Below are 14,209 nucleotides of genomic sequence, written 5' to 3' on the forward strand. Positions count from 1 at the left end.
AAAATACAAACACGCCGTCGTGGTTGATGTGCTTGCAAAGGATATGTTGAACAGACACAGTATCGTACCCACCTCGCCCCGTCCCTCAATCAAGACATCTCGAATACTTGACTGATTCATTTTTACAAAATAAACGAACTCACATTTTGTTGAAGCATCACTTCTAATTGCTGTTTAGTTGCTCTATTTCCAAATAACAAAATTAGGCATCTGGGAGATGATAGGTGGTATTTTGATATTAATACCTACTACGATGACTACAACTCACCTTTAATATCCTAATATTCGTGAAAATTCAACGAGAAAGATACCTGTAGCACATACTTGCTTTGTAACGTGTAGTCAACTACCTATAGACCTACAAAACACATAATATTTGTGACATTGGGCTATCATTATAAATAATTTTTTTTTGGAAATTTTCATTCTTCATCAAGAAGTGAGATTTGGTATAGCCTACATTTTTTCGGTTAATTTTTAACAAAAAAAAGTGAGACTTTCGAGTACCTTTTGAAATTTTTGTCAAAAAGCGACGATTTTTTAGCAATTTTGGCGTATAAACGAGACTTTTGAGCAATTTTTGCCAAAAAACGACGATTTTTAGCAATTTTTGGTACTTCAAGGTTTTTGGACATATTTTTGAAAAAAAGTGAAATATTTGGAATTTTTTGCGAAAAAGCGATAATTTTTTATCAATTTTTTGGTAAAAAATAGACTTTTAAAACTCTTGATTCAATTAAAATTTTTTCTCTTTTCATTCAGAAAATAAGGGGAAAAATTTCATAAGTAGGTATTGAAAAAATTACCTCCTTTGTAACGTGTAGTCAACTAGACATATACTATAAAAAGGACAGTGAAATAAAATATTTAAAACCACACAACACAACATTGTACAAATTTTCTGTAAATTTTTTCGGTGGATATTTTGCAATAATTTAAATACCATACGAAATCAAACTATACTTTATTTCTAAAGTTGCTACACATACGTAAGTGTATTATAATTATCTAACTTCAAAATCCACGAATGTATTCCATTAAGTGTTGAATGAATGCTACGCTATAATGTTGAGCTACTTCTCTTCGAAAGTATCTTAAGAGGTTCATAAGTTCATCGAAAGTTTCTTCAGTGGCTGGCATGCCTGAAAAACAATCATCGAACAATCATTTCAGGGTCACGGACGGGGTTCGACTGAAAATTTTACGCCTGATATAGGGAAAAAATATAGAGGGTATTCCCAGGTAAGATAGGGGAAATGGCCCTGTTCCTTGGAAAATCATGATGGATTATTGTTAAGTACCTCCAAACAAAAATTTCGAAAGGAATTTCCACCCACCACTCTTGGACAGTTTAGCCAAAAAACACATTTTTTTGGCAAAATGTTCAAAAAATCTTATCAGCAGAATAATTGTCAAAAAGTCTCATCTTTGCCAAAATTGTACTTTGTACCTACAGAAGTTTTTTTTTAAATTATAAAAAATCGCAACTTTTGTCAAAGTTGCCAAAAAAGTCCATTTTTTGCCAAAATTGTCGAAAAATACCTTTTTTATAAGTTATCAAAAAGTCCTAACTTTTTTTTGCAGAAATGGCCAAGACACTTTGTTAGTAGCCAAAATTTTGAAAATTCCTGTTTTTGCCTAAATTGTCAAAAAAATCTCGTTTATGTCAAAGTTATTTCACTGGTTTTGTTTAACTGCGGCCTCCTCGCTCACCTTCGTTGGTATAGAGGGGCATTTAATGTATCTAAATATTGTTTGTAAAAGACAAAAGCTAAATATAAATATTCTGTATTCTGTATTTTGGAGCCTCTAGTGACTTTTTGAAAATTACTGGAGCCTCTAGTAGATTTTTTTGAAACTCGAAATTTCCACAAAATTTCATCAAAATGGAGTTGGAAAGCTGAAAATTATTCTGCAAACTAATTTCAATACGCTACGTAGTCAACTGCAGGGGGATTTCAAGTCATTTTGGAGCCTCCGGCGATTTTTTGAACATTACTGGAGCCACGAAATTTCCCCAAAATTTTATCAAACGGAGATGGAAAGTCGAAATTCATTCTGCGAACTAATTTCAATACGCTACAAAGTCGGCTGCTGGTGGATTTCAAGTCGTTTTGGAGCCTCCAGCGACTTTTTGAAAGGTCGTATCGCGTTTTTTGGAAAATTGAAATTTCCAAAAAGTAGCTGGAAGCTTCAATACCATTTGAAACCACCATGTAGTCGACTTCATATCGCATTGAAATTAGTCTGCGAAATGAATTTCAGCTTTCCATTTCCATTTGATGAAATTTTGTAAAAATTTAAAGTTTAAAAACTCTGCTGGAGGCTCCAGAATTTTCAAGAAGTCGCTGGAGGCTCCAAAACGACTTGAAATTTACCTGCAGTACTTCTTAGCGCATTGGAATTAGTTTACAGAATAAATTTCAGCTTTCCATACTCCATTTTGATGAAATTTTGTGGAAATTTCGAGTTTCAAAAATTTTCTGGAAGCTCCAAAACTGCTCAAAACGGTTTGAAGCAGTTTCCAATCGATTTGGCATTTCGAAAATAGGGTATATCCCAAATTTCAGCTTTCTTGGTCAATTAGGTAAAATTTTGATTTTTCCCCTCATATTTGGTCTGAATTTGATTTTCAAAAATTCACCAAAAATCGAAAAATGCACTTTAGCGCTTGAAATTTTGACAGGTGAAAAATGTTTGCCTAATCTTTCGATTTACTTTTGTAAGGTTTAAAAAATTTCGTGCAAGGCCTATGTTGGAACGCAAAATCTGCGATTTCGGCTGATCTGTCAAATAAAATGGCGCAATTAAAATTGCCGCCATTTTGTAAGTAGAGCCACCTTTTTTTTGAGTACAAGGGCTAGAAATGTTCCTCAGGACTCCCCCTTTAAGAAAAAAGTTGTCCTAGAGAATCGACCGAGGGGGGGGGTGCAATAATTCTTGAGCGGGCTCCCCGACGTGTAAGATAAGTACTGAGGTACAAACTTGAATGCTAAATTTTAGATTTACGAATTTTCATCGTAATTCTAATCTCGTTTTCGCACTTTACTATACCGACAATTCAACATTTTTTTAAAAAGTTTCCAAAATTTATTCATTTTTTCATTTTTTTCAAATTCGTACATTTTTTTAGTTTTTATGGAAATTTTTCGATAATTTCGAACTTTTCTTTAGGGGGATGGCGTCCCCCTGCCTCCCCATCACAAAAAAGTCCTAGATAAGATACCTACCTACACAACGTATACTTTTTTCAGAATATTTGGTATGGGTAAAGGACCTGCAAAAACGCTAAAAAATTTATTTTTCAAACGATTTGTCCCTCTTGATGGGTCAATTTTGGTCTAAAATTTTTTCCTCTTCCTGTCAAGCCAAATTGGGATTGAGTTAATCAATTTTTTATGGTTTGTAATTTCCACCGAAAAATATAAATTGTATAATTTATCATTCGGCTATTTTTGGAATCACTTTTTAAATCGAAAAGAATGTGAGAATTGTAACTGAATTGCTCTGAACTACATTTGAATTTTTTTGGTATTTTTTAATTCAGTGATCATGATTACAATCCTTGCTAACTTCAGTAGATGAGCTTTTGACTACTTTTTGAACACGTTTTCATTATTTTTTGTAGTATACAATTTTCGCAAATTTCGCTTAATTTTGCAAAAAAAAACGCGGATTTTTTTTTGCAAATAATATGAGCCTTTTGCAGACAAAATTTCAATTTTTTAGATTTGTAGAAAGAAAGTACTGTAAAAAGACACATCCCACTGATAAAAATTTCTGAAAAAAATTGTGTTGAAAGGTCCAGTGTGCAGCGTATAGCGTTATAACGTTCTCCTGCACATTCCGCGTGATACCAGAATTTTCTCCCCACTGGCAAAAAACGCGTTGCTATACCGTCCAAGGTGGGTGGGTTGGGGGGGCGATAATTCCATTCGGCAATTTTTTTTGAGGTACCCAACAATAATCCATCATGATTTTACAAATCTTGGGAACTGTGTTGCTCAGGTTTAAATTATACATAATCGCATCTTTATTTTTTCTTTTTCTCATAAAAATGTTTCTCACAATACGACTGTTGACTAATGTAATTTAATCGAATTTGTGATTCGATTGGAACGACTCTATTTCAGTATTATTGAATTGATTGCTTATACATACATATGAGAACTTACGAATATCAATATCGTCGTTGTAGTATATTCTATACTCAGCAGGCGGATTCCAGTCTTCCTGAATTCTAAAACAGAAAATTATACAATATATGTTTATGTACCTACTAAATAAGGTTGAATTTAATCATGTTAACTCAAACTCAACTCCAGATAGGGTCTTATGGTACAGGGTGCCCAGAAATATAGAGTACCCCTAAAAAATTTTTCTACTAAAATACTTTGGTTGGTCACAGTGAATGATAAAATGATAGCACATGATTGGTTGTTGGACTGGAGAGATAACATTCCACCAATCATATGCATCTATTTCACGTTGCCAACCTATATTTTTAATGAAAAACTTTCTTTGGGGTAGGTACTCGATATTTCTGGGCATCCTGTAGGTCTACCCGGTAAACACATAGCATAGTACGCAATACGCCAGCGAATAGAAGGCGACCATCGTATTGGCAGCCGGCGGATCGCCGGTGGGAATCGCGTTCTATTCGCCGGCGAAAATGTCCGATTTTTCCGCAGCGAAATCCGAAGGCGAATAGCCGGCGGGAATCGCAGCGATATCAGCGTTGAAATAGAACGCGATTCGAAGGCGATTCGTCGGCGGAAATCGCAATGATGTTTGTTTTGGTTTTTTTCCTAGTTTCTTCTACCACATTAGAATCAAAAAGTATTCTTCAACTAATTTACGAGTGATTTACTTGTTTATACAATTTAAAATTGAGAAAACAAATAACGAGTAAATTAAGTGAAGAACAGTGCTGTGAGAACGAACGAGAACGGGAATGGGAACGCATAAAGAACGCGACTTTTCAAATTTCCTTCAAAGAACGAACGGACAATCACACAAATCCTCTTGAAGAACGTTCTTTTGAAGAACGAGAACATTAAATTTGTGAGAACGAGAACGGGAACGGGAACGGAGTGCTAATTTGGCATTCTTAGATGTTCTTTTAGGGTTCTCAAATTGCCTCCCAAAACTCTGAAAAATAGGAAAAAATATGTTTTTTCCACAAACTTTTAGTAGTTTTTGGGTACAATTGAAGAAAATGTAAAAATTTCCATCAAAAATGGCTTCACTTGTACCACAGAACCCTATTGGGAACGGGAACGGGAACACAGGAACGTAAATTTTGGAAATTTGATTGAGAACGAGAACGGGAACGGGAACGCTTCTGCTTATGGAGCACAAGAACTAGGAACAGGAACGAGGTGTTGGATTTGGGAGCAATAAGGAACAAAGAACAGCGTTCTTTATTGTGAGAACAAAGAACGGGAACGGGAACGAGCACTTCCGCGTTCTCACAGCACTGGTGAAGAATACTTTCTGATTCTGATGTAGGAGGACAAATTAGGAAAAAACAATGAAGTAGGTACCTATACTTGAGTAAATCAAAATCGCTCAACACAAGAATGCACCAACGTCATAACTGTAATTTATTAAAATAACCAAAAACTAAAAAAATTAAATTATGGGGATTTAGAATAATTATTCTAAATCACCATAAAAAATCCATTTAAAATCATCACGAAAAAATTCTTCTGCAACAGATAACTTGCAAAAAATGTATCAGAATTCATCATCTAAAAAACAGTTTAAAATCAAATCACCATGAAAAATTCTAATATAAATTTTAAAAACATTTAATTTAAGTCACTATAGTGAAAATGTTATTTAAAAAATCACCAAAAAAAGTGTCAAAAATAAATACGAAAAAATCATTTGAAATAATCAAAAAAAATTCCAAAAATCACCAAAAAAAAGTGTCAAAAATAGCTACGAAAAAATCATTCGAAATAATCACAAAAAAAATTCAAAAATCACCAAAAAAAAAAGTGTCAAAAATAACTACGAAAAATTTGTTTGAAATAATTCACAAAAAAATTCCAAACTGTATCAGTATCATCGCCAAACAATTTATTCTACATCACAACGAAAAATGCATTTAAAATCATCACGAATAAATTTGTTTATTATCACCAAAAAAAAAAACCTCCAGAAAACCAATTTTAAATCAACACGAACGAAAAGATGAAATTCACAACATTCAGCATTCTGCTTCGATGGAATGCGAATCAAATGCGAACATCACAAGAAAAATATAGTAAGGAACTGTAGATACCAAATTCGCATTCTATTCGCCGGCGAATAGAAGGCGACAATCGCACTGGAAACAACGAAAAAATCATTGCGAAATTCGTAGGCGTATCGCCGGCGGATTCAGCAGTGGTTTTTTCAAATTTTTTCAGCGCGATTGTCGCGTTCTATTCGCCGGCGAATCGAACGCGATTTTTGCCACTGCGATTTCCGCCGGCGAATCGCATTCGGTGTGTTTACCGGGTACCTACTAATGTTCCTACATAATACCATATGTATTGGCATAGCCGCTCAGTTGAACTTGACTCTGTTCTGTTTTGCCATTCATTAGTTAAATATATTCGAGCGCGATTATTTGATTTTCAAAGCAAACTCAGTTTGAATTATTTTATTTCTATTTCCTATTTCGGTTTATTCTCGTAATTCGCAAATCGTTCGCGATGGCCAATAATTTCGATCAAGATATCAATCTCGAAAAATCTGATGACCAAAGCGAGCCGAGATCACCCCTTCAAGCCGAAGATCCTCGCAAGTAGCTGTAAGTTTGGTTTCTCTTTCTCAAATTCTTTTTCTCATTTTTAAATAGGTTTAGCTCTTTGCTTTGCTTTCGTAGATGATTAATGAAGTGGCTTAAAACTAGTTAAAATTTCGTCTATTTGGATAGGAACCTATTCTACGTCTTAGTAGGTATTTTACTTCTCGTTTGTCCGTTGATATTTTGTATTCGATTTGTTTTGCGAGTTAGCTCGCCGCCACAAGATAGGTATTACCTACTTGATGGAACTTTCGTTAGGAGCTTTAATTTGATTCGATGTAATTTTGGTCTTCTTGGTCTCAAGGCTCTCATTGTAGGAAATTCGTACTGGTCTTTTAGGGAAATAGGTGAATAGATTAGTTAGATTTAGATAGGTAGTCATTCTTAATCAGAATCTAGTATTCTGACCCTCGTTTAATTTACAGGAAATGGAGGTGGTCTTTGTCCGAAATAAATCCGATATTATTCGATGAAACGACGTGGTTCCTCGAAGAGCAGCGTGATTTTCTACTCTTATTCATATAATTAATCGCACTTTACTCGCATCTGTTCGAATATTATTGAACGTATTATTTATTTTTGTATGCACATACTTTATACCTACTTATTTTAAATAAACGTGTACTTGTAGCAGTTATCTTATTGGTTATTTTTAATCACCTTGTATCGACTAGGCTATTTTCGTACGTTTCTCTGTGAGTTAGGGTTCGATTTCTCGACTGCGGGCCACTTGTACGACTCTCCGTTCAAGAGTTGAACTCAGTTTAACTCGTCAAAAACAATGAGTTAAACTTACGTGATTTGAACGAGAGTCGTACAACTACAATCCGCCCTGCCTGCTTCAGGGAAATTTAGGGAATACGATGAATAAAATTTCGCATGGTCAACTAGGTAATACCTATCTTGTGGCGGCGAGCTAACTCGCAAAACAAATCGAATACAAAATATCACCGGACAAACGAGAAGTAAAATAGGTACCTACTAAGACGTAGAATAGGTTCCTATTCAAATAGACGAAATTTTAACTAGTTTTAAGCCACTTCATTAATCATCTACGAAAGCAAAGCAAAGAGCTAAACCTATTTAAAAATGAGAAAAAGAATTTGAGAAAGAGAAACCAAACATACATGCTACTTGCGAGGATCTTTGGCTTGAAGGGGTGATCTCGGCTCGCTTTGGTCATCAGATTTTTCTAGATTGATATCTTGATCGAAATTATTGGCCATCGCGAACGATTTGCGAATTACGAGAATAAACCGAAATAGGAAATAGAAATAAAATAATTCAAACTGAGTTTGCTTTGAAAATCAAATAATCGCGCTCAAGTATATTTAACGAATGAATGGCAAAACAGAACAGAGTCAAGTTCAAGTGACCGGCTGAGCATTATGGTCCAGCCGTCCAGTTCCTTATGCTAAAAGTTCCATCTCCATCATCTTCTGGACCGGAGGGTAGTGGGTAAATTTGTAAATTTTCAAAAGGATTCGAAAGCATTCGCATAGCAAGGGAGGTGTCTCAATGTCAAAATTAATTCGCAAAAACCAAAAACGCCAAACGGCCGTACAATCGGCGCAAAAGGGAGCAACTGGTTCCAATTTTCCCTACCTTGCCTTTAGTTTTCAATTTTTTCAAGTCGTTAGAAAATTCATCTGCTTGCACACTTTTGGCAACAAGTTGAGCACAATTGAACTCATCAACAAAGTCCTTCTGGGAAAAATGGTGTCAAGAGTATACCTATACATTCTTTACAACAACGCTCTAAATGGAGAAACGAAATAGTCGAAATAGCTGTTGGAGACATAGTCGTGATAAAGGAGGTTGATGAAGCTCTTGGGAAATAAAAATTTTCAAAAGGATTCGACATTCGAAGGCATTTGCACTGCAACGGAGGTGTCTAAATGTCAAAATTAATTCGCAAAAACCAAAAACAGCCGTACAATCGGCGCAAAAGAGAGCAAATGGTTCAAATTTTTGTGTATGAATACTTACAAATTTCTAATTGAATTTCCGATTTTTCTCACGTTCCATTCGGTGTACCGATTTCGGCGATTTCCAGAGTTAAATCTGCGCCTAAGAAATCGTGCTGTTGTCACAATTATACGATCTTTTTTTATTCTTTGCGGGCCATGATTTCTATCAACATTCGCATTCATTCTGCAAAAATTCAAACAATTTGATAATTAGAATAAATTAGACGAATCCATTCATGATCAACCCTAAATGGTTTCATAAGTACATACTACAATTGATTCAGTCATGTTTAGCCGCTGATGAAGGCAACTAGAGTGCCGAAACGTACGGTATTATTGTAATAATTTTTCGAATTTTAGGTATATTACTTTCGCTTCACGCGTCATAATTCTATTCATTTTACTATTTAGGGACATTTAACGTTGTTTGTAGAGTTGATATACATTCACCTGTTGGGTTAACTGCCCAGTGGTTGACACACTTGGAGGCGCTTTTTTCACTTAAAATTTTTTTTCTCCTATGCATATGTTTTTTTTGAAAATGTCCTAGTATAAGATATGTCCCCACTCCTTGCCGTCATTTTGACTTATATTTCATCAAAAAAGGACACTACTGTGACCTTCAATTTTTTTTTTGAAAATATCAACTTTTTTGCCCAGTGATTGACAACCAACAACTAGTGATTGACATAGGTAGGTACTGAAATACATATGTATGCAGGAAAACATGTACCATGTACCTACCTACTTCAAAAACTACTGTAGATGACGTTGATCATCTCAATATACATAATTTTTGCTTTTTATCAGAAATAAGCCAGTTGTCAATCACTGGATATCAAAATGCATAATTGTCCAGTGGTTGACATAGTGTACCTAAGCAATGCGAATTTTGTAATTAATTTTTCTTGCTTCAAACTTCTTCCTTTTATTCGGCTTTGATAATGTCATTTTTTACCTGTACATGAAATTTTAAAGAATTATGATCACAAAATTCATATTTTTTAGTTTTTACACTATGTCAACCACAGGAAAATTATGCATTTTGATATCCAGTGATTGGCAACTGGCTTATTTCTGATAAAAAAGCAAGAATGAAGTATATCTAGATGACCAACTGACCAACATCATCTACATTTCAATACCTTTCAGGATATCTCATTAGTTTTCAGAAAAAGAATAAACTTTTTGATTTATGAAATTTTAATTTATTGTAAAATAGGTACTTGCACATCAAAATATGATGCTGAAATTTCACAAATTTTTTATAAAAATTTATATCTCGAATGACGCCACATTGAAATGAGCAAAAGGTTTCAAGTTATGGTGAAGTACAAGCAAGGTATAAATTACATCATGTGAGTATCAGTATTGCCAGAACATCAAACTGAACGAAGCAATTACACAAGTAGCCCAGTCAATATGCAATTTGACCCAAACATAATTCACAACAAAGGTTTCTTTGGTGAATATTGTTTAGGGCGGTGTGCTGAATAACATACTAAAAGTCCCCACCCCTACCCCACGAGCTAACCCCGCCACAGTGGATCAAAGCCCCCCAAAATCAGTTTTTCGTCAAGAACTCCTAAAATATTGAATTTTGAGTAAAATAAGCCCTGTGATCATTTCATCTCCTCCCCAATACCTATCAAATGAGCTATCGACCAACGCCCTAGCCTCAAGGGGGGTGGCGCTACGACCCCTCAAGTGATCTGACTTCAATAATTTTACATTTTATGATTTGGGACTTGTAACCTGTTCTAATTGATAAAATGAAGTCAAACTTGGGGAATGGGATTCTTTTGAGAGCTAGAGTTGACCTTTGGAGTGGGGAGGGTCAAAGTTGAAAATTACAGAAAGGTCATTTTTTTGTAGGGGCATAACATGACCCCAAATGGATGAAAAGGGTCCAAAATCATACCATCGAACAGTACTCTATCTGTGATCAACATATCCAAATTTCAGCATCCTAGGTCATTTCCACCCCATTTAAAGCGGAATTAAGCTAAAAATCCCCTTATTTTGCCCCTATTTTCGGTGTTTTCCATCTTAAAAGGAGTGGGGATGACCTAGGAAGCTGAAATTTGGATATGTTGATCACAGATAGGGTACTGTCCGATGGTATGATTTTGGACCCTTTTCATCCATTTGGGGTCATGTTATGCCCCAACAAAAAAATGACCTTTCTGTAATTTTCAACTTTGACCCTCCCCACTCCAAAGGTCAACTCTAGCTCTCAAAAGAATCTCATTCCCCAAGTTTGACTTCATTTTATCAATTAGAACAGGTTACAAGTCCCAAATCATAAAATGTAAAATTATTGAAATCACATCACTTGAGGGGTCGTAGCGCCACCCCCCTTGAGGCTAGGGAGTTGGTCGATAGCTCATTTGATAGGTATTGGGGAGGAGATGAAATGATCACTGGGCTTATTTTACTCAAAATTCAATATTTCAGGAGTTCTTGACGAAAAACTGATTTTGGGGGGCTTTGATCCACTGTGGGGGGGTTAGCTCGTTGGGTAGGGGCGGCGACTTTTAGTATATTATTCAGCACACCGCCCTAAACAATATTCACCAAAAAAACCTTCGTTGTGAATTATGTTTGGGTTCGGCCATTTTTTTCTGCTATTTGACTGGGCTAAAGTGTCAACCACTGGGCACTGGGCAGTTTACCCTACCTGTGTACTGTTATTCAGATGGCGGCGATAAATATCTAGAGTACCTCATTTTGAAAAAAAAACTTGAAATTTTTGGAATTTTGTAAAAAAAAATATAGCAATTTACTTCCATTGTAATCAAATTTTGATCCATTCATGAAATAAATTTTTCAGTAACTCCATACCTACTATGTACCTATCTCCGGAAAATTCATTCAAAGTAATTCTTCTGCGAACTAGCATCCGCTCAAATCAACCTTTTTTTTATCTCAAAGTGACTAATTTCGGCAAAAATGAGCCTTCAAAAGACATGATCATCGAACATTAAAGAAAGTAAAAGTAGAACCTTCACTTGGAAATTCCAGCATAGATCATTTTAAAGATGAATCATGATTCACAGATTCACACCGCCACTAGAACCACCTCCCATTAATTCAGAACATTTATAAAATTTACACGAAAGAATTTCTAGTGGAACTGAAAATCTCCCAGTGCACACTGGGGCAAAATTTGAATACATCCCAATAACTTTAAAGTTGTAACAGATTTTTTTCTTTTTCTCATCATCTATGAACCATGTAATTTCGTGCGACAGACTACAGTAAAGTTATACCTAAGATTTCGAAAATATGCATTTTTTGAAAGAATCTATTGGGACTTCGATTTTGTAATTACAAATTAGATAGGACTAAGTTTGTCCCATATATCCTACCTGACTGTCAAACCATTGAAATTACACACGTATATCGAACGAATATAATTTCGTCAACATAGATTCCCGAATTCTCACAGAAAAACGTTCGTCTTTATTCTGCAGCAAGCTTTAGGAAAAATTTACGCTTAATTTTTCCAAATACCTTTTCACTAAAAACTAAACACATAGTATAGGTATACTTACTCATAATCAATTCAATGCTATACTCAATTTGAATGAAGTAAATTAAAAAAAAAATATTTCCTTATTCAACAGCCATTAAGCAATCAAATTTTTCCTATTAAATTTTTTTTTGAAAGATATGCATTTTTTGCTCATTTTTTCATTTCAAACATCCTACCTGAATATCAAGTAATTGAAATAGAACGAAATTATGAAATTAAAACGAGGAATAGTATTAATATGAAGGCAAATTATGATGATGAAAACTCACGTGATAGACAAACGATCGATGTACTTGTACTCGTACTTATAGATTTTCTACAACTTCAATCAATTCTTCGAAGTCTACGCTAATGGAGTTCCGTTAAAGAAACAAACACTGCGATACGCACCAATTTATTCTTTTTATTAAAATAAGTTAATTAATTTACGAATTAAACCTGATGAAATGCATAAGTAATCGACTGACGTGCGACGACTGAGACTAAATCACTTTGCAGGGTGTTTATTTAAAATGAGATAAGACCACGTATTCTATGAAAATGAAAGCGAAGAGCAAGGGAGACTTTATGTTGCATTATGCGTTACAACAAGTCCAATTTTTCCCAGAATAAAATGAACATCGCTAAAGCATTCAAATTTCAAACGTGTTTATATGTACCATGAAACAAATACGAGCGAAGATTTTCAACTGTCTCCTCTTTTAGCTTATCTGATGTTTAACATGTTATTTTAACCGGCTATATGGTACTTATACTATACTTAAGTGGTATGGAATTGAAAGGAGAGCTACTGCTCGTACCAACCTGTAGCCTAGCTGGTGCTGAGCTCGCCGCACCTGGTCTCAGACTCCCTATCTAGTCTTCCTAGGCAACCATGCATACATAAAAATATGAGAAATTGCATTTTTATTAAAAATTCAATTTTATCGAAAAATCATTCTAATCATAAATTTAAACATTCAGGATGATAGGAAATAATTTTCTGAAAGAGAAGTGTATTATACATCGTTTGCCCACCTTCATTTTTGAAGGGGCTAAATGTATGTAACTCTTTTTTTAAATGTGAAAAAGCCTATACCTACTTACTAAAATCATACCTTTCACCTTTGACATTGACTACCTAATAGTGATGGCAAACTATCGATAGTTTTTCAATAGTATCTATAGTTTTTGGAACTATCGAACTATCAAACTATCCAAAATCCAATGTTTTATTGAATTTTTAGCCAAATTTTTGTAAAAAATGATGGCTATTGTCCATTTTTTCAATTAAAAAAAGTGTTGTTTCTGTTTTTTTTCTCTCAAAATGATGTCCCTTGATTTTTTCAGATAAAAAACGTAATAATGAACCTCCAAATTCGTGGAATCACACCCATTATCAGTTTTTAATGACAATTGAAAACTATCGAAAAAACTATCGATAGTATCGATAGTTTTTGTTACTATCAAAAAAATTATCGATAGCCTAGTAAAAACTACTGAAATTTTCACTCGAAAACACTATCAATAGTAAAAACCAGGCTTGTTAACCAAAAAAAAAATATTTCCGGTTAAGGTTAACTTACGGTTAAAAATTAAACAAGAAATTCAAAATTTCGGTTAAAGGTTATGGTTAAGGTTCAGGTTACGGTTATTGATGACCATTTTTTCCGGTTAATGTTTGTGTGGATATCTGCTTAGGTATGCAATTATGTATCTTTTTATTTTTAATGTGAAGCACTTTCAGAAAAAAAAAATGTACTTATTAGGTATTCAGTTTTCATAGATTTTACAAGATATACTTAGACGTACCTATTACTTATTACTTATTAGGTACTTTGTGATGGAAAAATAATGTTTTCAATGTTAGTAGGTACCTATGAATAGCAGTATATTTTTACATGGGAACGTTTCACAAAT

General features: G+C 34.4%; 1 protein-coding gene across 1 annotated transcript; it reads right to left on the reverse strand.

Moving 5' to 3' along the window:
• Positions 1 to 1,007: 1,007 nt before the first annotated feature.
• LOC135845350 (uncharacterized) lies at positions 1,008 to 12,831 on the reverse strand. Its single transcript, XM_065363840.1, has 4 exons — positions 12,580 to 12,831; positions 8,792 to 8,956; positions 4,176 to 4,240; positions 1,008 to 1,142 (listed from the first exon to the last, which is right to left on the reverse strand). The coding sequence occupies exons 2-4, from the start codon at positions 8,953 to 8,955 to the stop codon at positions 1,015 to 1,017; spliced, it is 357 nt and encodes a 118-aa protein (XP_065219912.1). The 5' UTR covers position 8,956; positions 12,580 to 12,831; the 3' UTR covers positions 1,008 to 1,014.
• Positions 12,832 to 14,209: the final 1,378 nt, after the last annotated feature.

The sequence above is a fragment of the Planococcus citri genome, chromosome 4 (assembly GCF_950023065.1).
Source record: "Planococcus citri chromosome 4, ihPlaCitr1.1, whole genome shotgun sequence".
Classification (NCBI taxonomy): domain Eukaryota; kingdom Metazoa; phylum Arthropoda; class Insecta; order Hemiptera; family Pseudococcidae; genus Planococcus; species Planococcus citri.